This window comes from Ixodes scapularis, unplaced genomic scaffold (assembly GCF_016920785.2).
Source record: "Ixodes scapularis isolate PalLabHiFi unplaced genomic scaffold, ASM1692078v2 PGA_scaffold6__148_contigs__length_123643588, whole genome shotgun sequence".
NCBI lineage: Eukaryota > Metazoa > Arthropoda > Arachnida > Ixodida > Ixodidae > Ixodes > Ixodes scapularis.
The window spans coordinates 77,591,236-77,618,173 of NW_024609881.1; the positions used below are offsets into that span (position 1 = coordinate 77,591,236).

Below are 26,938 nucleotides of genomic sequence, written 5' to 3' on the forward strand. Positions count from 1 at the left end.
GACCTCTCCACAAGGGTAAAGTCACGTGGCTCCCCAAGTCACGTGACCCCCGGGGTCACGTGACCCCCGATGACGTCATCAGTGACGTCACTGATGACGTCACCGGCATCCGCATCGCAAGCGTCATCATCACTGATGACGTCATCAGTGACGTCACTGATGACGTCAACGGCATCCGCATCGTCATCGTCATTATCACTGATGACGTCATCAGTGACGTCATCAGTGACGTCACTGATGACGTTACCGGCATCAGCATCGTCATCGTCATCATCACTGATGACGTCACCGGCATCCGCATCGTCATTGTCATCACCACTGATGACGTCATCAGTGACGTCACTGATGACGTCACCGGCATCCGCATCGTCATCATCACCATCCGCATCGTCATCGTCATCATCGCTGATGATGTCATCAGTGACGTCACTGATGACGTCACCGGCATCCGCATCGTCATCATCACTGATGACGTCATCAGTGACGTCACTGATGACGTCATCGGTATCAGCATCGTCATCGTTACTAATGACGTCATCGGCATCGTCATCGTCACGTGACCCCCTAGGTCACGTGACCCCCACTCAAGGTCACTTGACCCCCCCAGTACCCTTCCCTCCTCCTCCTCAAGAGCTGCGCTCTAATTCGGCGTTACAGGGAGTTGTAAACGGCTTCCACTTTTTTTCTTCGAGCTAACGAAGAACCCCGGGGGTGGGGAGGTTGCCTGGCGAGGCGTTTGGGGGGGGGGGGGGGGAGGGCGATCGCCCCCACCGCCCCCCCCCTTTGGATCCGCCACTGGGCTAACGTAACACCTAAGTGTCATCAAACAGGAAGCGTGCGCTCGAGGTAGGACAACTAAAACTCCTCTGTGCCATTGTCATCCCGTCTGTGACTATGGAGCATGCTCCAGGTAACCAACAATAACATGCGAGGCCGGAACGATAGCTCGAAGATCCGATGCCAACGTTTAATCCACTTGGGGGAGGGGGACTATAGCTTTAGGCACCCTTGGTTGGATTTTCTCTTTCCCTCAGCGATGTGCGCAAAACTTTGCCGCTGATGGTCTTCGGCAGCTCTCCGACGAATTCCACCTGCGTAATCGCGTCGCGCGAAGGATGTTGAGTCAAAATGGCCGACATGGGCGTTTGCAAAGCGTTCGCCGGTAGTCGTTCCCAAACTACACAACTTTCCGTCAAGGTTTTCTGCCGCCGATTTGGAAGCACGAAAGGCACGAAGCCGTTTGAAAATCGGGGAGAGTGGCGTAACACTGCAAACCGTGTTCAAAAAGAGCATGAAGCGTCCATGGATACTTTCTATTGACTTCGAGTTATTGATAGAACTATACCACCCCAACGAAATATTGTGTTCAAGTCTTCTTCTTGTACTTGTGATGAAAAGAGTGTAATATAAAAGTTGAATTTTTATCATGGAATACGTTATAGGGGAGGACTTAAGAAATTTCCAGTGTTACAAAATAGGGCCACGCACAACATTCGCAATGTCTGGCCTGCCAAATGTTGTAGATTTCATTGACTAATAACATCTCAAACTTTGGGGGCCATTGCAATAGTGTAGCCGTGGCAGCATTGCTTCCTCGGCGGTAGCACCTCGCTCGCATTGACTGGCGAAAGGAATCACGTAATTGCAGAGACAACCAATGGCACACTTGTTGGATGTCCTTGCACGAGCATTGAGACCGAGGTTTCTCTGACTCCAACAGATATATTCCTTATATGGTAATTTTGTCAAGTACAACCAAAGTACTGCTAATTATTTTTTTCTTACAATTTTTTTTTATACTCCACGACGTAGTTGGTTCCCTGATAAACCCCAACCTTTTTCGGGTTGACAAATTCCTTAGAATGATTAGTGTTCCCGGTTCGTCGCCACCCTAATTTTTTGTTTGTGCGTGTGCTGTCGTTTTGATTGAGGCGTCACTATTGCTAATAATGGCAAGTCTAAAATTAAACATTGTTGGTGGCTATCTGTCAGACAAGGACAACATAGAACGAACAAGCTGAGAAAGTGCAATTGTGCTCAATACATTGGTGGTTCCTTATTCACATAAAATAAGCCTTGTGTCTGTTAGTTAGATTGCACCATTTGTCAGTACCAATCTATCTCTGCAAGCGAAAGGATTCTCCCATCCGACACGCACTGTCAGGTACCCTAGATTACCTTTCGGGGGTACTTGTAAGGCGCCGTGTTCTTCTTAACGAATTCCTGCAGTTCCACGGCAAGTCCGTCCAGGTCCTCAATGTTTCTATGACTCGCTTGGAGCACTACAAACGCTTTCACCACCTGAAAGTGACAAACAATATGGGTAACCTGGTCGTCAAACAACCAAATACTGGCATGCGATTTGCTTAAATGCCACGAAATGGTAGTTCTAACAACGTTCAGTGTACATCAACGCGTCCGCCATTTTATAGCAGCAAGCTCTTAAAGGCATTGCCCGGTTAACTCTTGTCTTCAAGAAAATGAATAAATCTTGTTTTAACTGTGTTTAGGAACACCCTCTGCGCAATATCTAAATTTTTCATCTTCCTCCACGCGAGAAATTGACTCCGTAGTTGTGACGTCAGGGAAACAAACAAACCGTTCCTAGGGTCGTTGTTATGGACAAATACTACATTTGGCTAGGTTTCGCTACAAAAACCCAACCGTTCAAAAATCAGGAGTAGGATTAAAACCTCTAAAGATCACAAATATAGAAAGCTTGAATGTCATATATGTTTCGACAGAAGTGTGCCGGTAATCGCTTGTTTCTGAAATATTTACGACTGCAACTTCCGGTCATCAAGATGCCTGCAGCAGACGACGAATGCAAGAACTATGCCGTCTGCCACACGCCGGCCGGCCAAGCCGGCGCCGTCGTTTGAATCGTGTGAATAAGGACGATATTCTAACATTGCATTTGTTTGAAATATAATGATTTTCAGCAACTTAAAATAATTCATAGTGGGGTGAAATGCAAAATATGGTTTATCGAAAGTCCGGGCTTCGATCGAGATGATCGTCTGCTAAAAGATTGCATTGAACCCCCGAGAAAAGCACTTCAGGCGATCGGTCGAGATCCCAAATTTTGTTTGGGGACTCGCGCTATGGGAGGGTGCGTCGTATCTAGTAACCATTGCATCGCTGCAATGGTTACTGAAAAATCGCGATAGACATGCAATATTTTTAATAACCTGACAACCTCGTTAATAATAATAATAATAATAATAATAAACGAATTACCTTGACGGCGTACGATTTGTTCCTCATACTGGCCTGCACTACGCCGGTAATGCACTTCAGTTCGTCGTCGTAAATGACCTGCATGACGTGGCTTGATTTTACGGCATGTTCACCTCCTGAACTAAGCTAGGTTCTTCACAGAAAAAAACGCACATTACGGAGGCCTCTACGGCCACGGCAATCCACTTGTTTTTGTCGCTTGTTTACCGACCCATTTCAATGAAGACGCCCGCTGCAACAGAGGCCAGCAAATCTATCGTGTCGTCTGCTACCAAAGCAAAGCGGAGTGTAATACTTCAGAAATGGCTTTCATTGTTGAAATACGACACTGAAACGACAAGAACATCTTCATTATTGGATATTAAGAAGTTAGGTTGCTTACAAAAAATTATTTACTTACTTAAGCAAAGATCTAGCCTCATGTGGAGTCTCCGTGCACTAGCCCATAGCAACGTCCCTAGCAACGGTTTGTTTGGATCCAGACGCCATGTTGTGACGTCATCACTTACGGGGACAATTGGATTTTAAACTTTTCCCAAAGCGCGTCCTCAAAAAACGGCATTTTTGTCGGCAACATCGGCAACCGCCGAAGCTCTGACGTAACATCAGGTAAAGAGCTGCGTTGGAGTGCCTCCCGACTGCTGTACTGAAAAGCTCTTCGTTTTTTATTCTTTTAACCTTGTTGCTCTGTTAGACTAGATCATCGTGAATTTAAGGGGACTTCTGTTGTGCAGTTGGTTGAAACAACCCTCGGACTGCAGACAAATGATGTCTTGTCGCCGTGCGAAATAGAATCGAGCTATCCGCGTGCGAATGTGGCCGCGACCCGTCAAGCTCCAGATTGGTTTCGGTTCCGCCGCATAAATATATATTGAAAATGCAGCTGTTCCTCTAGCATCAATATTTCACGATCTTGCAATACATTTAAAAGGTCTAAACGCCTAAATTCACGATACAGCTCATATTTAATGCTATTCGTATGCAAAATGGTTTCAGTTTCGGTTGCGCCGCATAGACATTGTTTTTTTTTTTTTGTTTTTTTTTCCGTGTAATTATTGCTCTACGCTCAATTCCTCATGATCTCGCAAGACATTGCCTTCAAATGTCTACGTTGACAGTAGAGCATTTTTTTTAATCCTCTGTCTCCCACAGTAATGACTCCAATCCCTGTGATTGATCTCGTGGACTGCAGCTTTGTCCTCAACACTAATTTATATGGCGTCCAAGTACGCCTGCTAGTAAGCAAGCGGCGAAGAAAATATTTTTCGAGCATCTCGTGCGTTTATTTACCCGCCAATGCGCTTGAAGGATCATGACCCCTGCCTGGCTGACATGGTTTTCTGAAATTTATATTCTCCATGGATTGGTGTCCTTTTTTTATATTTCTTACTTTTTTAAAGCGTTCTGATGTTCCTATAACAACTAGGTGTTTATAGTTATCCCACATTTCAGACGTCTTGGGAACCATCCAGCAGGGAGCCCCATATTTGTTAAGTTTCAACACTTTTGTTTTTGATAGAACACATCAGGGCTGGAACATTGCACATTTGAGCTGAACATTTTAGGATCACTATCCTGTCTAACTTTACAACTAAAATATGAAGTCCTCCAACCTCGTGAATATGTACAGACAAAGTTTCTTTCAGGACTGGCTCGTGGAACGATTATTTTCATCTTCCAAAGGACAGTAAGGGAAGTGCTCTCCGGAGACCTGGAGAGCACTTCCCATTGTAACGTTTTGAAAGTTTCAGTTCCTAAGAAAAGTAAAAGTGTTAATCGGTGAACATTGCCCAAAAGCTACAAGCCAAGAAGTCACCCTCCTCAATCCAGAGTCAATCAGCGACATCACCGTGTAAACGATGCAGTGGGTTGGTGCGACGGTGGACATCACACAAGTGCCGCGTCAATAACGTGTACTTTGCAAAAATGAGGTTCCCCTGGAGGTTACCGGTTCTCAAACCATGTTTCAGAAACCAAAAATAATAAAAGGCGGGTACACGCACGTCCGGAGGCCACATGTTCCACGACATAGTCACAGAATTTCTCCTGAACACTTGCTGCAGCGTTGAGACTGCCAGACATATAATGTCTTGGAATTACGAATTATATTTACTATTCATGGCAATGCTCGGTTACAGATACCCTCAGAAACCTAGACCAGCCTCGGGAATTCCTCTTCACAAAGGTGTGGTAACTCTTTCCAAATAATGATATGTGAATCCGAGGAACGCACGGATAGTTGCTCCAAGCTCACGGCCGTCTTGAAATGTTATCTCAATAAAAACCGCAATTTATTTTTGTCTTATTTTTTTTTACAAAAAAAAAAAAAAAAAATCCCGACAACAAGCAAAACGCGACTTTTATTGGTATATCATTCCAAGACGGCCGTGAGCCTGGAACAACTATCCATGCGTTTCTGTGATTGAAGTATCATTCTTTGCAAAGAGTTACCACACCTTTGTGCATTCCTCGAATTGACATATATCATTCTTTGCAACGAGTTACCACACCTTTGCGAAGAAGATTCCCGAGGCTGTCTATGTTTCTGACGCAATCGAACCGAGAACAACCTAAAATAGAGAATAAGAAGAAACAACTCATCGAAGAACATATTGTAACCCCCGCATGCACGAAGTACCTGCATAGCCGACGATCCCTTGGCTGATGTTACGTCACGCGTAACATTGACACTGGCGAAATTCGGGGTAAAGTTTCGTGCACACGCTCAGGACTAGTTTAATTAATATCCGGGCATTATATATCAAAATAAAAATAACATTCTTCTATATGAAGGCTCCCTAGACATAACGAGCGCAAAGACTTAAGTACTTCCGGTTTAGACCGGACATTCCCTTTCATTCAGAATTCGACGGATAATGCGATCCAGTGTAAGGATCAAACGAGAAATGTCGAGGAAGAATATTAAAATGAGAAAATCAAAAGCCATACTGATCGCCTAGCTGGCTTCCCTTCCTTTATTCTTATCAAACCAAGGACTACAGCGACCCATAGTCCACTTCCTGGATTACGACAAAAAAAAATTTTCACTGTAGAATATTTTTTTGTTGGGAGATTGGGGGAGGGGGGGGGGGCGGTCTAATTCAGAAGGTGGACTATGGTTCTACTTTCTGAATGGGGTAAGTTTTTTCATCCATGGTCCCACCCGGATTATGAACCATTCGTGTGCACACTTCCAATTAATTTATTTTTGTGATTCCTTTAAAGTATGTTGGGTCCATTTCCGCAGCGTCAAAGATAGCCAAAGGCCTACATATGTGTTCTTGAACCAGTATTAAGAGGCTGGTAGAAATATCCGAAATGTACTCAGCCTCCAAAAATATTCCAAGAGCCGGTAATCATAATGATAAAAAAATAACGCGCCGACTTTACATAACAAGATAAACAATTTAATCAAACGTTTCGTCTCCCATGCGGGAAACATCATCAGTGAAACCTTCAAGCAGGAATGAGCGAAAAAACTTCGACAGTCCTATTTAAGCAAGTCCGCGTACACATCGGGGAGGGGGCCGCGGTTGGAGTTGCAAGCCGACGAGTCACTTCGGATGAACCATGATTCCACGAACCAGCGTGGACCCCACCTTTGTTCACGCGCCAGAGTGGACGCATTCTCAAAGTCGAAACTGTGACCCGTGCTCCAACAATGGTCTACGAGTTCCGTCTTCGCTCTTGTCGCATGCGTGGCCTTCGTCACGTCCCTTTTGTGTTCTTTTAGCCTATGCCTTAATTCTACTGATCTGCACAAAATCATTGTAATATTAATTACACTACATAATGATACAAACAAAATAAAAGATTGCTAAAACTAACTTCTCCCCTGTTTGGATCCGGACTGCCGACGACGGCACACTCTGCGACGGCTGGATGCTTGGCCAGGACGCTTTCCACTTCGAATGGTCCGATTCGATACCTGCAAGGCGGCTTCTCCTGTTATCGTAAGAGACTGAAAGTATTTAACCAATGTCGAATAACACAGTTTAAAGAGAACATGCTTTGTCGCTATGATTGCAGACTAAACTACACACGTGAGGACCAAGAAGGCTGGCGCCAAGTTGCATCACAACGAGTGACACCGCTTTACTGCCACCCTCACATAACTGGCAAAGTAAGTCTAATTCTTAATAACCAACTCAGTTCTACTTTTGATTGCAACTGGCATGACAACGGTAAAGTACTTTTTTCAAGGCAGCGGGGCGCAGCGGCAGGGCCGCCAACAAGATGTTTCTAAACCCGCATCTGATGTCTATGCAGCTCTTGCCGCATCTTGGTGCCTCTTCCGTTTCGGGCCAGCACAAGTTGGTCTTCGGCAACGTAACCCCCTCGTCACAATCGCTGGACTGGACCTACACATGAAACCGGCTTATATTTGAAGAGATGCCACCCTTCCTTAAGCCAATCTCACTGCGAATCGACACGTCAAGTCTGGCTCCCGCATCATCATCATCATCAACTTCAATCTGCAATCGTATAAACATACGACCGTCTACGGGCCTCTTCTTTGCTATAGACCTTTTCCGAAATTCAGTCTGGCAACTTTGATCACAGTCATCATCAGTTGAAAAATGGAATATGGGCCGTACTAATGGTTGCCCTCTGTTTATTGATGAAGGGACATGTTGAAGATACTCCTAAGCTGAGGATTCAAGGTCTATACATTCGAGACGTTAGTACGATGCAAAGCAGGAATTGAATGCAAGAGCTGCGTAAGCGTTCATTTCTATACCTTGGGCCCAGTCAATACGTTATTAGCACAGAATCGACTTAAAAGCCCCTTGACGGATAGAACTTTATCAAGGCGTCCATCTTGGTTGGCGCTTCGTTCTGACTGGTAGCATTTTTGTGGCCATCGACACTGAAGGAGGTGATCGAGAAAGTGACAACGCCCGATAAAATACTGCAGGCTACAGCTTTATTGTGAACATATAATTGGAACAGCGCAAACGAACACGAAGACAAGTGGAAGAAGGAACACAGACACAGCGCTGACTCACGACTTATTCTGTTTTTCGTCTTTATAAAACACATCAACATAGGAAGACAAAGAAAGAAAAAAAAAAAGAGAAGAAGAATCCCGCATGTAGAATATCTTTATTGTCATGTGCCATCCGAAAAGTTTCCAACAGAAAGTACCATTGCAAAAAACAAATAAAAAAGGAAATGAAATAACAGAGGAATATATAACTATACATTGCCCACCTCAGGTCTGAGCGAAGCCAAAACTACACCGCGAGCCCTAATGCTCTGTGCGTACCTGTCTCGCACGCGGCCTCATGGTGTGTGAGCACTGTCTTTAGGCTGCATGTACGCACTTGTAGCTGTAGGATCGCTCCCACGGAAGCAGAAACAAAGTATTAAACAAACGTGCCGAAACTCCGAACAAACTCGAACTCTTCACTGGATAACGTAACTGACTCTGAACTTACGCACAGATCGGGACCGTGTTGCCGAATGTAAAATGCTTCATGGACTTCCCTAGCCATTTTTTATGAATGTTAAGCCAAAATTTCAATGTCAACTATCCGAGGTGAACAGCCACACCTATCGCAATGAACGGCTAGGTGACTTGAAAGTGAAAACCTCAAAGACAGAGAATGCTTCCTGGCTCTAACATTAATACACATGCCCGTCTGCCCGATATACAGTTTACTACAGGAGAAGGGTATTTTATAAACGACCCCCACAGCACAAGCTACATATTTGATGCAATGGTTTATCTCACACCCTACACGTTGAAGTCCTGATCTCTCAATAGAAGCACACAAATGAGGGAACTTTAAAGGTGCTGAAAAGTCTATAGGGACTTCTATTTTACAGCCACTTTTTTAATCCTCTAGGAGAAGCTGTGCAAATATGGTATTACCACCGGCCGAGAAGCAGGTTTTTGTCTAACGTAGTCAAGTACGCTAAGGGGATTCCTGAATAATTTTAAAAGTGACTCCGCTACCCCCCTATGAGAGGTTTCGGGAAACCCGTTTTTTTTTTTTAACTATCGACTTGAACCAGAAAGCTGTTGAAACTTCTGTGAACACAAGATTTCAATAAAGAAGCTCTCAAACACGATTTTGCAATACCTCTTTTTACAACTTTTGAAAAAAGTGTATATTCAAAACTAAGAAGAGACCCTTTTGTTTTAGGCTCATAAGCCCAGCAGAGGTGACTCGGTTCAAGACGAATGTTTAGGTCTAAAAATTGCAACGCATTTTTAGTTGGAACCTTATTCGTTCACCGCAGACCTCCAAAGCACTCCCCAAAGGTCTCCAATAACTCTGAGATCAAGTCAGCACTTCTTAAGCTCTGCTTAGGGTTAAGTACCACCAGGTAATCATCAACACATCTGAAGACTTTCAAAAAACGATAATCTAATCTTTCTGCAATAGCACAATCACAACCTGCTAGGTAGATATCATTTAATATCGGAGCAACACTAAACCCAATGCAGATTCCGGATTTTGGCAGAAGCGCTTTGCCCTCGAAAGCAATAAATGTTGAATTTAAGTAAAAGTGGAGAAGATCCAAAAGCTTTTCCACTGAAATACCATTCGAAATACCTGTCCAGGCGGCTCGTGGTCTCAATTTGGAGGTTGTCTTCTCGGCGAAGACCCATAGGGCACTATGCCGTTCAGGGCGATGGTTACGCAGAGAGAGTCATCGCAGTTGCATGTCTCGAAGTATCTCCAGCATCACCTATCGTCTTTAAAGTTAACTGATCCTTTTTTTAATTCGGAACTTTGAAGAATTGGTTGATTATCTTATCAGGGTTATTATCAAACCTGGAACTGTTGATCTGGTTTCGATTGACGTGGAAGACCTTTTTCTCTTCTATTCAACATGGGGGTCTCATTCAAGCAGTCCAACTTTGCATTGACTTAAACGGTTCTGCTGTCTTCCAGAATTCGACTGGTATTTCAGTGTAAAAGTTTTTGGATCTTCTACGCTTTTACTTAAATTCAACTTTTATTGCTTTCGAGGGCAACACGTTTCTGCAAAAACCCGGAATCTGCACTGGGTCTATTGTTGCTCCGATATTAAGTGATATCTACCTAGCAGGTTGTGATTGTGCTATTGCAGAAAGCACGTTAGATGATAATTTTTTGAAAGTCTTCAGATGTGTTGATGATTACCTGGTTGTGCTTAACCCTAAGCATGGCTCAAGAAGTGCTGACTTGGTCTCAGAGTTATTAGAGACCTTTTGGGAGTGCTCTGGATGTCTGCTGTTCACGAATAAAGTTCCAAAAAAAATGCTTTGCAATTTTTGGACCTAAACATTCGTCTTGAGCCGAGTCACTTGTGCTGGGCTCATGAGCCTAGAACAAAAAAGTCCCTCCTTATCTATGAATGTACGCTCTCAAAAGCTGTAAAAAGAGGTATTGCAAAATCCTGTTTGAGAGCTTCTTTAATAAAATCCTGTGTTTACCAAAGTTTCAACAGCCTTTTGGTTCAAGTCGATAGGTTAACAAAAGCGGGTTTCCCGAAACTTGTCATAGTTGGGGTAGAGTAGTCACTTTCAAAATTATTCAGGGATCCCCTTAGCATATACTTGACAACTTTAGACAAAAACCTGCTCCTCGACCGGTCGTAATACCATATTTGCACAGCTTCTTCCACAGGATTAAAAAAGGGGCTGTAAAATAGAAGTCCCTATAGGCTTTTCAGCACCTTTCAAGTAACCTCATTTGTGTGCTTCCCTTGAGAAAGCAGGACTTCAACGTGTAGGGTGTGGGATAAACCATCGCATCAAATATGTAGCTTGACTGTGGGGGTCGTTTATAAAATACCCTTTTCCTGTGGTAAATTGTATATTGGGCAGATGGGCAGATGTATTAATGTTAGAGCTCGGGAGCATTCTTTGTCCTTGAGGTCTTCACCTTCGGGTCACCTAGCCGTTTATTGCAATAGGTGTGGGTGTTGACCTCGGTTAGGTGACATTAAAATTTTGGCTAAACATCCACAAAAAATGGCTAGGTAAACTCATGAAGCATTTTACATTCGGCAACACGGTCCCGATCTATGCATATATTCACAGCATGGTATACGTTATCCAGTGAAGAGTTCGAGTTTGTTCGGAGTCTGGGCACGTTTGTTTAATACTTTGTTTCAACTTCCGTGGGAGCGATCCTATAGCTACAAGCGCGTAGATGCAGCCTTAAAACGGTGCCCACACACCACAAGGCCGGGTGCGAGACAGGTATACGCACAGAGCATTATGGCTCGCGTCGTAGTTTTGGCTTCGCTCACACCTGAGGTAAAACACTATATAGTTATATATTTCTCTACTAATTTATTTCCGTTTTCATTTGTTTTTTTGCAATGGTACTTTCTGTTAGCAATTTTTCGGATGGCACATGCCAGTGAAGATATCCTACATGTGGGATTTTTCTTATTTTTTTATTTTTTGTCTTTCTATGTTGATCTGTTTTAAAAGACGAAAAAGAGAAAAAGTCGTGAGTCACCGCTGTGTCTGTGCCCCTTCTTCTACTTGTCCTTGTGTTAATTTCCGATATTTTAATTACATGTTTACAATGCACCCCCGACTAGCCCACCTCCAAATATTACTACAGGTTCATTGCCGCCATTAATACGGCAGAGGTTGAACAATCATTTCAGCCGCCAGGTGGTACTGAATTTCGGAAATGGTTCATTGCGCAACGGAATGGCGATATTTCTAGTAAAAAAAAATGAGGCGATTTCTTCATTCCTTTTGGTAAGATAAACAACGCAAAAATTTAAAACTGCGAAATATTTTCGAAGCTAATATTGTTGCGTCGCCCCTTTAAAGATTGCTTCTCTAATACTGCATTTTTAAGCATTATAGAACTTTGGAGGTAAAGGTTGCCATATTTTTATAATAAAAAATATGATTAGATTTGGAAATTTTTGTCAGTCTTTTCATAACAAGACAGATCTCTGCCGAAGATGTTTACATCTACATTATGTAAGCAATGATTTCAGTATGACGCAACATTTGTAACCACTTAGCATATATTTTCTTAAAGTGCGGAGCACACACTAATTGCAAAGTGTCAAGGAAAGAAAGTTTCTTTTTTTTTTTTGTTTCTTTTTTCTTCTTAAATAATTTTTGTGGATCTGAAAATTAAGGAGCATACCCTGCAGAGATTATGACGTCGTCTGCCCGAGCGTAGAACCAGAGGTAGCCATCATTGTCCTTGTAGGCCTTGTCGCCCGCGTAGTAGAAGCCGTTCCGAAAAACCGTCTCAGTTTTGCTCGGTTCATCCTGGAAGAAAAATGTTTCTACTGCATCTAAAAATAATCCTTCCTCAGCCTTTCTAGTTTGCAGTGAGTTTTTTTGTTTTTAGAGAAGTCGTATCCACTTTGACTGACATGCAGCGACGGTTCTTGATGTTCTGTGGACCAGCGGCGTAGACTTTCCATTTTCCCCGGGGGGAGGGGGGGGGGGGGGGTGCTGAGCGTTACCTTTTCGCCAGAACTAGACAATGAAGCTAAGGAAAGCAACTGGGATTCTATTTCCCATGTATTTTGTCAATAAAGGCAACGTGGGCGTTATTTTGTTTACATGCCACTACTAGAAGCTCGTTATATGGCGCGTAAACAGCGTCGCGGTAGGGATCATGGCCCGTGCCCGGGTGGGGGGGGGGGGGGGAGGAGGCTCTGCTTCCCCCCCCCCCCCCCCCCCCCGGATTTTACATGGAAAAGCACGAGCACCGATGCCCCACCCCCCGAAGTCTACGCCTATGCTTTGTACTATGTTTTGGTTCGTTTTGGACGGTGCAAGGTTCAGTAGTGCACTATTAATTGAAGTTGCAATTGTTTCCTTGTTGGCGTTTGGATTTGGCTCGTTAAAGGGGCGGTGCAATGATTTTAACACTGAACGAATGTGCAGCTTGTATTTTTGATATTGTTTACTTCGGCATAAGTAAGAGAAAAAGTGCCACCATACCCCGAAATACCTCTATTTCGCTGCGTAATCGTAAAATAAAAACACTTTTTTTCCCAACCGGCGGCCACATGGTGGCCGCAAATGGAACCTGTGGTGTGACGTCATTCGGAGTGTTTTTTGTAAGTGATAGTGTTAGGCAATTGTAAGTTTGATTTAAGGTTAAGTTTAAAAAATCTTGTTGTTTAGGCATGCAGAAACGCTTCAAAAGCCTAATATTGCCGCTAAAAGGGTATGAATAATTTGTGGCGCCATCTACCGCAAGTCAACAAAACCTGCAGTCGCCGTCATCCGTCGACGCCCGTGGCGCCTACGGCGGCTACACGAGCAACCCGGACGTTTTGTCTTTCCCTCGCTCGACGGAGTGCGTTGGTCGTGGTCCGTAGTATCGTGGTATCGTTATTGTTCCTGGTGTCTCGACTTTGACTTCGACTGCCCGCCGCGTCGCAAGCATCTCGCGCTCGACGTCGCTCAGGCCGTCCGCCCATGCCGCCATGTTGGTCGGGGATCAGCGGGAGAGCGGGAGAGCGACGAGCCTGGCGAGCCGGCGTGCGCTGGGGAAACGGAAGCCAGAAGAACCCAACCGGAAACCAACACCACTCCGAATGACGTCACAGGCGAAGCTGGTGCCGCTTCAATGTTGAGTTGAGGGGTGCCAGAGATATCAATTTCTTTTATATTTTTTAATGGGAACTAGGGCAAGCAGGAAAAAATAGTTTTCGGTCCTTCGTTTTGTATGTGGCCGGGATCAATTCCAACAATTAATTAGCCAATGTCCGCAAATTGTTGCACCGCCCTTTTAATGAAAAGAAGCTTTTAATTCGTAATTCTTAAGAATTGGTCCTGGAGGAGTTAGATGGCCAACGGTGTTAACGCACCAAGGCTTGTACCGCGTGGATTGAAAGCTCGGGCTGCAGAATCCAGGGATCCTAGGTTCGATCCCCACCCCTGCCCATTTCCATCTGGATGAGCGTCGTACCGGCGTGCGGTGGTGCATCAATACTGCGTGGTGCACGTTAAAGACCCCTGGCTAGCGGTTGTACTGCGCTGGCTAAATTTCTCGTTTACAGCTGAGACACCAGACGCCCAATGGGGCTGACTAACTTCCGGTCGTCTACACATTCACGCAACGCAATTATTATTTATTTGGCTCTTTCAATCTGCTCTTGTCATTGTAGGCTTTACATATTCAACTACATGCTGGAAAAAAGTTATACTTTTTCTATCTGCGCTATAGATGCTTTTCGGAATCGCGGAAGTTCAGACGCGGGCACTGTTGTGATGTTTGTCCTGGCGTGACCGAGTTCCTAGTGAAAAAGCCATTCGTATGAGAAATTTCTTGTGTCCGATAAACACATATGAATCACACAAGGTATATTAGAACGTCTAAGAACCATGAAAGAACTATATAAGGGTTATAAGAACATGTAAAAACCATATAAGAAACTTATAAGAAACTTCTCACAAGTTTCTTATATGGTTCTTATATATATTGTATGAGTCATATATGTTTCTTGAACACGAAAAGTTCTCAAACAAATGAGATTTTTCAATAGAGTTCTGGTGTTTTCCGTCGTCTACACCAGAGCGTACATTCATACGCGGGTTCTGGCGTTCTCTTGTGTCCTAAAGTGACTGGGTTTTGGTGTTCATTGACGTTTACTTCAGAACGTTAATTCAGAAGCGGGTTCTGGTGTGCTGTTGTGTCCTGGCATGGTGCGGTTTGACATGGCCCGGTTTGATGTGACTTGGTGCGATCCCAGTCCATGAATTAAAAAAAAGATAACTGTTTACATATTGCCGCGCGCAGCTGGCCATGTAGACAGCGCGCGCGTGGCCTAACGGTTATCGCGCCTTCCTCCCACGCGGAAAACCGGGGTTCGATTCCTGGGAGCGACGTGTCCTTCGTTTATTCCTGCAATTTAGTGTTCCAGGTCCGAATGTTCTACGCGTCGAACCTTCTGCGCCGATTATTCCAGAAGCCCACGCGCGTACATAAGGGCAGACTTGTACACGTTACTGAAAAATAGTAAGGAATTACATTTACAATTACTCAAGGCTAAATTGTAATTTATTACAATTACAATTGCCCTCCCATAAAAGTAACTGACTGTTACCCCAAAAAGTAATCCGTTACTTTCGTGGCGTTACTTTCAACAATATTGTCTTCAATCAAGAAACAAAGGGAAGAGGGTTATTCAGGTTCTTATTGTTGCAACCTGTTCCATTTGCGCACAGGCGGCGGCGGAGTATCGGGTATCGTTAATGGAGTCATCGGACCGATCGACTAAAATTTTACATTTTCGAAATCGCAAAGCTGTTGAAGTCATCACACATCTAGCCAAAACTAGAATAAGAATTGATTCATGTCCCTCTTGCTATACCGGCATATATTGCCATACAGTAGCAAAACATAGTTGTAACAGTAAAGTGATAATTAAGTAGGAAATAGGGTTTGGCTCAATATTCTTCTTCCTTTGGTTCTGAACAGGTCGAGCCTCGGTTGAGGCGTTGGTGAATAAAAAAAAAGTTTCCAGTAAATAAATATAAGTAATCGAGAAAAAAAAGGACACTCATAACAACAATTAATTAGAACGTCGGTTAAAAAAATGAAATGTAAACGCACGTTTGCGGTGTGTACCTTTCTTGGTGCCGTTCAAAAACGCACGGAGCACGAATCGACTGCAGTTTACTCCGGTGTTCTCCAGATAGACGTCCGCTGATGCCACGGGCAGCAAAGGGTAGAGAACTAAGTAAGCCGCGCTATGGCCCCGCTGACGAGCTACAGTCTCTCCCGAAGCCCAGAATATCGTCTACGTCAGCCACTATTACTATGTTTATTTGTAAAAATATCTGCTTCAGATAAGATACGTCCTGGCGGGGGAAAAACAGGAAGAAAGGAAGACTATTACCATTTTAAAAGTATTCGCAGAAAGCTGACTCACAAAAAGGGTGACTGAGACGCAGATAACTTGGCTGGAATTCACAAATAAAGTGGGCCAACTCTAGAAGTTGGATTACAAAAAAGTAAGTCGCATTTAAAGCAGGGTAAAATAAGGTGAAAGAAACAAAAAAATGCATCCTGTTTTCGAGATTATAAGTGTGCAGCAACGAACGAGGATGTCACATATTATAACATCTCTTTTAGTGGATTTTAGGGTATACGGAGCGTTGTCTGGTGTGGTGACATAATGAAAATGGTCGTAGTCATTGTAAACGAGAGGGACATTTTTAATTCTTGTCTGTGTACTTACCGTCTGGAGCTTCTCGAAGAGCTACACAATCCCTTCGCGTCCTCCTCTCCCCATTTTCGATCACAAAAAAAGGACTAAAAAAGCGGATATGACTTGCCGCCCCCCGCCCCTCTTTATTTCTTTTTTGTAGAAATGTTTCTTTGGGTTTTTTGACATGGTTGTTAGGGTCTTAAAAAATAGATTAAGGGGCTTGGTGTTGCAAACAAAAAAGGCTTTGCGGAACTGAAGGGTGCCAAGCCTCGCTATGCGCGTGACAGTGTCACTGCGCTCGACTTTACCAAAATAAAAACAACCCTTCCTTTAGAAAAGGGGGGGGGGGGGGGGAAGGTTGGTCCAAAAAAAAAGTAACGGATTACAAGGAATCCGTTACGTAAAAAATGTAAGGGAATTACTTTAAAATTACTCTAGAAAATATGTAATTATTCCCTTACTAAATTACTGATAAATGTAAGGGATTACAAGTAATTGCGTTACTTGTAACGGATTACGTACAAGTCTGCATAAGGGGTTTCGCGTGGTGAGCCAAAGTCAGTTTCGCCTCAGCGTTAGATCCTGCTGCTTCGACGCCCGCGACGCTCTGTTGTTTTCTTTGTCTTTTCTTTCATTTTTGGGCACAAGTTTGCCCCATTAAACTTTTCAGTTCTTTTCTTTGTCTCACTTGTCATTCGTGACATTTTGGTTAGAACATTCGGACCTAGAACAAGCGCAACATCATTCTCAAATTTTCCAGAATACTAAATTGCAGGAATAAACAAAAGACACGTCGCTCCCAGGAATCGAACCCTAGTTTTCCCCGTGAGAGGAAGGCGCGATAACCGTTAGGCCACGCGCGCGCTGTCTACTTGGACAGCTGCGCGCGGCAATATGAGTGACACAAAGGAAATTAATGACCCGTAGCCGATGAGTCACTCGCTGCTACTGCAAAACAATAAAAAAAGCAGTTGGTGTTTGAAAAAAACGACAACAATATTTCAACACATGTGACAAGCTTTGCAGCATACCTAATACTTATATATGTTTTTAGTCAGTTGCAACTAAAGTGTCAGAAGCACAAGATAACAAAGATCTTGGAGCCGATGCGATACAAGCAAGCTGGCAGGAGACAATGACACAAGTGAGCATTAACACGACTTCATTTTGATGGAGAACTTTTCATCTCTTTTCAGCGCCACCTCACGGTAACAACAGACCCATCGTGCAATATGAGAGCAGCAAACCTTACCCTGTAGCAGGTGAACAGCCCTAAAGGCTTCCTCGGAGTCATAGCCACAGCCATGTGACCAATTTGGCTAGGGCCAAGCTCTCGTCCTTCGTCATCGTGAATCTGGAGAATGTCGAAAAAAAACGCCGTAAATATTCTTTCCGAGAACCGCCGCCACCTGCTGGCTCTGCGTACAACTAGATTCCCAAAGCCGTGCTAAGAAAACAACATCTACGTAGACTTGCTGTGCTCAACTTCGGTTCAGCTACTTGAGAAAGGGATGCATCAGTTACTGCTCAAACATCATACTCCCGTATCATCTCCAACCCTTCTACTTGCGGTATATACAGGGTGTTTCTCTTAATCTCAACAAATTTTCTTTAAAAAAGCCATGACAGCTACATTCATGCGGTTTGTGCAGGTGAATTATACGGCCAGGGGGAAATAATACAGGGGGTTAATCGTAACGATCAGTGGGATAATCAGGTAAAATTTGCTACTTAACTATGTAATTAGTAAAAATAGACGTACGGTTCCAGTTAGAAACTTGCTGAGCGTCATCGAAAACCGAATTCACTCTTTGTAGAAAGATATAAAGCTGTAACAGCATTTCATGGCGTTCTGAAGAAACGCGCAGTTTGGACGAGTTTCTAGGTTTTGGTTTCTTAACGGAGGGCATCTTTGCGTCCGCGGTCCTGCTCCCTGGTGGTCACGGCGCGAAACCCCCCACCCCCCACGTAGGATGGAGGTAAGTTAGGCGCTCGTGTGTTATGCGTCTCGGCCACTGGGGAGCAGGACCGCGGGCGCAAAGATGCGCTCCAATAATAAACCGAAGCCTAGAAAAGGGTCCAAATTTAGCATTTTTAAGGAACGGCGTGAAATGCTGCACCTGCCTTATATCTTTCCGACAAAAACCTCATTCAGTGGTTTTGGGAGACGTTCAGCAAGTTTCCGATTGGAACCAAATGTTCATTTTCACTAATTAAAAAGCTAATCAACAAAGTTTACCTAATTAGCCTACTGATTGTTACAATTAGCCCCCTATACTATGTTGCACTGACCGTATAACTTACCCGCACAAACTGCATAAGTGTCGCATTCACGGCTATTTTTAAACAAATCTGTTAAGCTTAAAAAAAAAAAAAAAAAAAAAACCTGTGTGCAAGCATTGGGGTAACCAGGAAATGTTGATGACATCGGGTGAGGTGGTGGGGGCGGGGTCACCAAAATGCATGCGTACAATCGGCAGCAAACGTTATTGAGGCGCGGCAGCGTCAGCCGAAATTATTCGTTGCACCTTCTGACGGCGAGCGGCCGCCCTCAATGTTAACGCTTCGAGAATGCGCTTCCTTTCGTGCTCGCAGTCGTGTCTTTTTTACTGGCGTCCGCCCTAAGTGAACAAGATAACTTAAACTGGCGCAAGGTGCCGCTTTGTCAGCATTATGTAGCGCGTCTGCCTCAGCCGCCGGATGGGTGGCAGAGCTCGCGCATGTTACAGATAAGATTTCGCGGCATTTTGCGCCAGTCCTTGTTATTTCACTGACGTCGAGCAGAAGCGAGCGAAAAAAAACAAACAAAAAAAACAACCCTGAACAAGAAAGGAAGCGCATGCGCAAAACGTGAGTCTTGAGAGCGGCAACGCGCCGTGAAGAGGCGCAGCCTGTCTTTTCGGCTGACACTTCCGTGTCCCGCAAATTTTTGCTGCCGACTGTACATTCTAGGGTCGGATGGATTTCGGGGGTGGGGGGTGGGGGCTGAGGCCCCATAAGCCCCCTCCTTGGTTACGCCATTGTATGCCAGTGTTTTTTTCGATCATGAAACCTGAACGACTTGTAGACAAAGAGGTCCTAATGCTCACTTGTATCGTGACATTCGGTACTGGAAGACCCATCGAGCCTGGCTTGACTACTTTGTCAACGGGGCTGGCACAAAGAGCCACCTGTGGGGCAACGACGGTGCAATCAAAGGTCAGCAAGGAGAATGACTCGGCAGTTAAAGACCGTCCTAATATATGTCAGTGAACTCAAGGACCTAATTAGAGCTGATTCATGTGTTTGTGTTCGAGTGTATTGCGATTCCTTGTAGCCGTTTACGACGAGAGGACACCCCGCCACACTGGCGCCATCCATCAGCAGTAGCCTTAGAAACTCTGAATCTGCTTATATATTTTTATAATTTTTACCCATCATTTTATTACCGTTGTATCGAAATAATTCTGGCAATGCTATAAACGTCTATTTCTCATAGATAATGACCGTAGGGTTTATATCCCAAATACTCCTAAAGCTCTCGTTTTCGCAACCTTTTATGTGCAGTTGCAGGGCTACCTGGTAAATGGCGTCTATTTCGGGAGACTGGGAAAGCGGAACACTGACACTCGAAGGACTGCAAATGTAGTCTGGAAGTCAAAAATCCGCAACTCCTTATAGTAAACAAAATAAATGCTAATGCGATTCAAGCAGAAGTGACGTACTGATTCGGTCTGACCATAGCCTTCCCTGATTTGAAGTCCTGTTCTGTCAAACCACTGAAGCGCCACTTCAGGATGCTGCAAAGAGGGAAAGACCATGCGACGTACGACTTCCTAAAAAACGTATGCGTACACCTGTGTTGCATGACAGAACAGCCGTGCCAATTACCACACACACTTGTGTGATTTTACGAAACAGTAGCACATAACTTCTAACATTGCACGTTTCATACAAGGTGGTCCATGTGCTTCTGCAATGCTGCGCGAAACACTGCAAAATGTGACATGCTGTTAAAGGGATGCTGAACCAAAATCTGGATTTCCCAAAACACGCGGCAAAAGCGTGCAACGGGATGCTACAAACACCAAAACATCACTCATACAGCGATATCTCGAACGGATGAAAGTATTTTTTTAAAAAAAAGAGGCGCGTTTGGCAGAAATGTTGACGTCATGTTTCTCCGACAACGAGAGGGAACGGCCTCGCGTCTTCTCCGCCTCGCCGTCTTGAGGGAGCGAAGCGAAGAGAGGAGGAAACTAGGTATCTTGACGGTCACGCGCCTCGTCGGCCTGGTTCAATCTCGACTTCTTTTTCCAAAAATACGGCCATCCATTGGAGATATCGCCTTACTAGTAGTGTTGTAAGGATTGTAGCGTCCCGCCTACATCTCCAGCATTGTTTTTTTTTTTTTTTTTAATCCACATTTCGGTTTACCTTTCCTTTAACGACACCTCAACGTTGAAGCAATGAAACGCACGATATACTGCACCCATGCGACACTGCCATGTACCAGTGAAGTGTGACACGTTGCAACGAAATAGCTGCCACAGGCAACACTGGAACAAAGCAATCGCAAGATTATGTGACAAGTTGCAGATTCTGGCATACAACTAACAACATTGGAATGTTGGAGCTATGCAACATAAGACAATGCACCCATGCAACGCTGCCATGTATTCCTATAGCGTGGCATGTCGTGACAAAGTAGCTGCCAACTTCTACTGCAATGATAGTGCAGTTGCAACATTTTCAAAGGATTCAAATTATGACGTGCAACGAGCAACATTGGAATGCCAGAGCTATGCAAGATTAGTTGACACGAAATGTTTGAAATGTACAGGCACTTTTCGCGCTAAATAAAAATAGACTGCGACCGTGCTCTTCAGCTTCTCACCATGGCCTCTCCGGCTGCAACGCAGTCATTTAGAGACCTAAACTTGAAGAGTGATGGGTCCAGTTGCAACAGAGCACGGTACACGGTGGGTGGCGCACACAGCTTGGTGATTGGATAGTCACATAGTATCTGTTGAAGAAGGAAGTGTTCACACCCACATTCCAAAAAAAGGAAGTCATCACGAAGCAGAGCTTAAATGGTTGAGCTACTTGAGTATCAGGACTATGCTTATGGAATTGCTATGTATATGTAATGACATTGCAAATTTTCTTCTAGGTAAAAAAGCTAGCAAAAACTACAGATGGGTGAACTCTATGAACCAAAAAGGAATTAAACAATTATTTATGACCTCAAAATAAACTATGAAATCCAAAATTAACATAAAAACTCAGTCATACTGCTGTCAAACGTAAAATTGGCCAACAGCTAGGAATCATAATTTGAATCTAAGTAAGAAAGTAAACAAAAATAATTGAAGTAGTAGTGAAAGTTATCAGCTAAAGCACATACCGATATATTTTACATTTGTCATAAAATGTTTCAAGCAAGCAAGGAGAACTTTTAGGGATACATTCATCGTAAAAGACTGCCCAGACATAAAAAGTAAATGCGGAACGCTCAGTCTTATAACAAAAAGTGTAAAAGCTGGACACGATCAGCTATTTACAAAGGTATTTGATTGCGCGTCAATCAGCCAAGCCTGGCGGCCCATGTGTTAAGATCAGTTTTCAGAAAATGTAGACTTTTAAAGGCCGATGACACTTCGCGCTTTCCACTTTTGCCCGCCTCCTCCTTTCCTGTATCTTCCCCACTTTTTACCTTGCCCCAACTTCGCTCCCCTCGCAGCTAAGGAGAGGGGAAGCGCTAAGAGGATTGTCTTCCATGCAGAAAATCGATGGTTCTACGTCGGCCTTGGTTCTCAAATGGGGGTTCGTGAACGCTTTAGGGTTGGCCCCAAGGATGGATGATTGGATGTAACGGGCGGTAACTTACGCCAACTAACCTAAGTCTAAAGATAACCGTGTGATTTCTTCCGCCCTTCTAAGCCAATTTTCTCCCCCTATCACCAGGCAGTGTGGGATATCACCAGTTCGAATGTAGCATTTGTTTTCTTTTTGGGTAGCTGTTCTTCAAACAAATTTAGGATTTTTTAAAATTAATTTTTTCCCGCGGTGAACGTTTTCAAACGCATTCTTTGGGTCTCCGAAGCCCTCGACCATCGGTGAAACCGAGCAACAAAAGTTTCTTTTTTCTTGATGCTTGCCTCACGAAGGTAAATAGACGAAACCATGTGTGTCAAATGAGTAGGGTTCATTATTCTCAAGTTTCATACTTTTGACAGTTGGTTTGCAGGAATTGTGTTTTCTTTTTTTTACCCCTTTGCCATTGTAATCGTCCAATATCTCCCTTTTGGACTTTGAAAACACGTTTTAACAGATCGCTCGCATTATAGAACAACGCGATTATACTGTACTCATTGGCTCATAATGTTCAGTGGTCAGCCTTCCAGCTCGTTCGATTTTCGTGTAGGACGTATATCTCGCAAACGCAAAGCGAGAAACGTGATTCGCTCGAAACTCGGCGCCTACAAGGTCGCTTTCCCTCACGAGCTTTAATCCACCTTGGCGCACGTGACAGCTTCTCCACCATTACGAAGCTGGCGGTGCAAGGGAAAGGAACGCGATGCTCTGGCTCTGCAAGCAGAGCCTATATAGTTAAATTAAAACTTGTGTTTGGGCGAGTTGGTTCATACTGATTTAAAAGGTTAAAAAGCGCAACACAACAAGGACAATAAAGACACGAAGACGACAGGACGGGCGCTCTCTTTTTGCTTCAGAAAGAAGTAATGTTTCTAGATAGTTGCTTGTAAAAGTGGTGATTGGCTGCAGTGTGGGTTTGGCATACGATCTTGTGTATAAAAGTGACAGTGTTGTTTCTAATAAATCAGTTGTGAGTTAGCGCCCGTCCTGTCGTCTTCGTGTCTTTATTGTCCTTGTTGTGCTGCGCTTTTTAACCTTTTAAATCTATATAGTTAATCAACTCTCGTTGTAAGAGAGTTTAAGAGTCATTAACCGCCGAATTCAGAAACCTCACTCAAACTACACTCAAACTGAAGGGCCCCTCCACTTCCTCGAGGAAGGCGCGAGGGCCGGCGCTGGCCAATCGCGATGGCGGATCCTTCCTCGCGATTGGCCAGCGCCGGCCCTCGCGCCTTCCTCGTGGAAGTGGAGGGGCCCTTCAGTTTGAGTGTGGTTTGAGCGAGGTTTCTGAATTCGGTGGTAAGGCACACGGTCGTCAGCGGTAGCATGTAAGTGCACCAGCTTTAATGTTCGACGGACGACGTTCGACGATAGGAACGCCACGTGCAAAAGCGACTTGCCGAGAGGGTGGTCTCGGGGGAGAACCTGGGCATGCGTGCCTGGAACAAGCAGGCCCCCGTGAGCCAGGCGGGGAAAGTGCCCCAGGCCACCTTGGCCCACCCGGTGTCCGAAATGCACCAGAACACGTCACTCCTACGCAGCGACTGGAAGTAGCTGCAAAAATCAAAAGGCTGAGAATAGAAAAAGGGATTTGTAGCTGTATTTCCAATTATTGATCAAATCGTCGTTTTCATGAGGAACGCAAGGAATGCCGACGTCCACTGTGGGCCTTCCGGGGCCGTGCGTGTTAGCATAGCCAGACTCTCCTTTTGTGCCCTCTTTTCTTTTAAATGCAGGACACTACAGATTTGTCGTAAAACTTCCGAAAGGGCGATTCTTAATTCGCAGAAGACGAATGAGACGGCTGAAGCGTTTATCACCGAACTACACCACACTTTCTTTCATACCTTTTTTGGGTAATAAAGGCTGATAGACCTTCATTCTTGAGTTGGATATTCTTCCGGCCACAGCTGGAACCAGCTGGAACTGGTCCTTGTTACAACCGAACCCAACTGCAACTGGTCCCAGGTCAGCTGGTTTATTGGCCATATTTAGAATCTCTGCCTGAATGAATATCTTATTTATTTGAAAACAAAAGACACTTGGACTCGACTCACATTCCCAGATACCAACTGGAACTCTCTGCGACTGCGACCAGTTGCAACTGGTAATGTGGGTGATAAACAAGTTAACTAGGAAACGTTTAATCCCAGTTGGAAAGTTCCTACTGGAATACAACTCCACCAGTGCAACAAACATTCTACGTATTCTTACGTGGCTGTGGCGAGGTGAGCCAAGCAATATCCCTGGCTGTGCTCCACCATCTTGGGAGGTCCCGTGGTGCCGCTCGTGAAGAAGACAAACGCAGGGTCATCCCTCAGCGTTTCCACGCCCTGGTAAAGATACCATCATTGCTCTCTCTCGGTTGGTCCGTTATGGTATAAGGATGAAGAAGCTGTGCATTCAAACTGTTTTTTTCTGACGCTCTCAGGTGTGCTCTTGTAAGCAAAGTAAATGCCTAAATAAAAATTTCCCAATTTCTTTTCTTTTTACCACGTGAGGACAAAAAAAAAAAGCAGTAGTAATAGTTAATGTATCAAACATATTGCCGCGCGCGCAGCTGGCGTTCTGGTGAATTCGAGAACCGTCTTGGCTGATTCGAGGTTGGAGTGTTCTGCGCGCCGAACCTTCTACGCCGAACGATCCAGAAACCCACGGGTTACATAGGGATTCCGCAAGGCAAGCGGAGTCAGTTTCGCCCCTGCGCTCGATCCTGCGGTTTCGCCGACATCGACGCCCGCGACGCTCTGCTGTTTTCTTTTGTACCCTTTTATTTTTGGCACAAGTTCGCCACATTAAACGTTTATTTCTTCCTGTTTATTTATTTATTTTTTTTTGTCACCACCCGTGACAATATAACACTGAATAAACATCTGATGGGCCTGAATAAATGTCTAGGCTGAGATATGCAACGACATCCTAGAGCATTTCAGGAATAGGCTTGAGAACTACATCTGTTAGAGGAAGCGCTATTTTTAGTTTTTTTTTTTTTTTGTCTTGTTTAGCCTGCATCGTTTTGAGCGTAATATCGCACGAAAAACGTTATGCATCATACACAAAAATATACAAGCATAATATACTCGACTATCCGAAAAAAAAGTCGTAACAGAAAAAAGAAGCATTCATCACATTTGTTTAGCAAACATTAAAAACCGAGTTATTCGAAAGCATTCAAACAGTAATAACGAGACAAAATGCATGCAGTATTTACACAGTTGATTCTTAAACTTACTGTCCATAGTCCGGACTGCTGACCTCCATATTAACAAGGCAAAATGAATTGTATGGCGATGAATTGGTTTATGAAAATGTTGTCTGCTATATATGGGTCCATATCACAAGAGCGAATGACATTTTAGCGAACGGCGACATTTGAGCGAATGGTCGTTTTAGCGAATAACGGGGACGCGCGTTAACCCATCCGTCGCGCTGCGCTTTACGCCGCTTCGCGGCGACAGTCTGCGGCAACTCATTACAAAAATATGAACTCACTTGGCCCACCCGAAAACGCCGCTTCGCGGCGTCCGACTATTCGCGAAAGTGTCGTTCGATGAAACGTGGGCGTTCGCTAAAACGTCATTCGATCAAGTGAGTGCCTCCCGCTATATATATAGTGGGTTGTCCACATTAGCGAGACATAGAGGTATATCCAAAACATTAAAGGAACCGACTTTATTATGTGCTGACAAGCGAGTGAAATCATCTAAGATTGTGAAACGTACCTCAAATTCTTGAGCACCTTTCAAAAGGTCACTAAAGCTTTTCCAGCAACCCCTAGAAGACAAAACAAGAAACAAAAGCAGCTATAAGGGTTTCTGTAGATCACGAGAGCTTTAGCCCACTTACATACCCATTAAAATGTCAGTTGGAAAGTTTCTTCTTGAAAAAGGTATACCGTGCCCCAACGCGCACTAAGAAAATCGGCGGTGCGCCGGGGGGCAGTCCCATCAGGCATTGCGGCCAGGAGCGGGAATCGAGAAGATGGCGGGAGTAGCAGACGCGCAGACTATCGAGATGGCGATCTTGCAAAAACGAACACGCCTCGCAGCTGCACTAGATGATTTCCTCGGGTCTTCTGACGACGAGACGACGAGCTTCTCACCATCGCCGCGATTACTGGCGATTGCTGCGGTGGCAAGGAGCGCCCGAAAAGCACGAACTTCGTGGAAAGCGGCGCGAGGCGTTTCGATGACAGCGAGGTACGGCTATTATCTGGTGTTTCGTTTTCTTGAACTAATAATGATGGCCAACATATACATGTGGAATTGTCACCCGCTTCGTGACCCCATCGACAATCACGTCCACGATGTTTATTTCTGTGGGACCGTCAAATCCGCGAGTAAAAAAATAGAAGAAATTGACAGCAGACGGGCACCGTGCGCTGACCTACGCAAAATAAACGAACAAAACGCGAAGTGACGCAAGGTGGAGCTCGCCGCGGTGCACCGGCGCGGCGCAGTTTGTCCTCGATGTTGCACCGGCATCGCGCTGCACGACCGAGGAGCGCTGTGCACTGTGCTGGTTTCAGGGCGATTCCGGTGCGAGTTGATCGAAGATGCTATAAGATATGTTGCGCTACAGCGACAGCATGGAACTAGTCCCATACGCGCCGGTATGCCTGTTGGGAAGTGCGGCGAGTCTTCCGGTGAAGACTCCAGAAGTCAACCCGTCATTGTTGGTAAAAGGC

General features: G+C 44.6%; 1 protein-coding gene across 1 annotated transcript; it reads right to left on the reverse strand.

Moving 5' to 3' along the window:
- Positions 1-940: 940 nt before the first annotated feature.
- Positions 941-26,021, reverse strand: LOC115309989 (acyl-coenzyme A synthetase ACSM3, mitochondrial). The gene is made up of 11 exons (XM_040219557.1): positions 25,974-26,021; positions 24,466-24,584; positions 23,652-23,805; positions 21,272-21,400; positions 20,100-20,174; positions 19,485-19,565; positions 17,648-17,749; positions 12,363-12,490; positions 7,069-7,168; positions 2,179-2,301; positions 941-1,091 (listed from the first exon to the last, which is right to left on the reverse strand). The coding sequence occupies exons 2-11, from the start codon at positions 24,513-24,515 to the stop codon at positions 999-1,001; spliced, it is 1,035 nt and encodes a 344-aa protein (XP_040075491.1). The 5' UTR covers positions 24,516-24,584; positions 25,974-26,021; the 3' UTR covers positions 941-998.
- Positions 26,022-26,938: the final 917 nt, after the last annotated feature.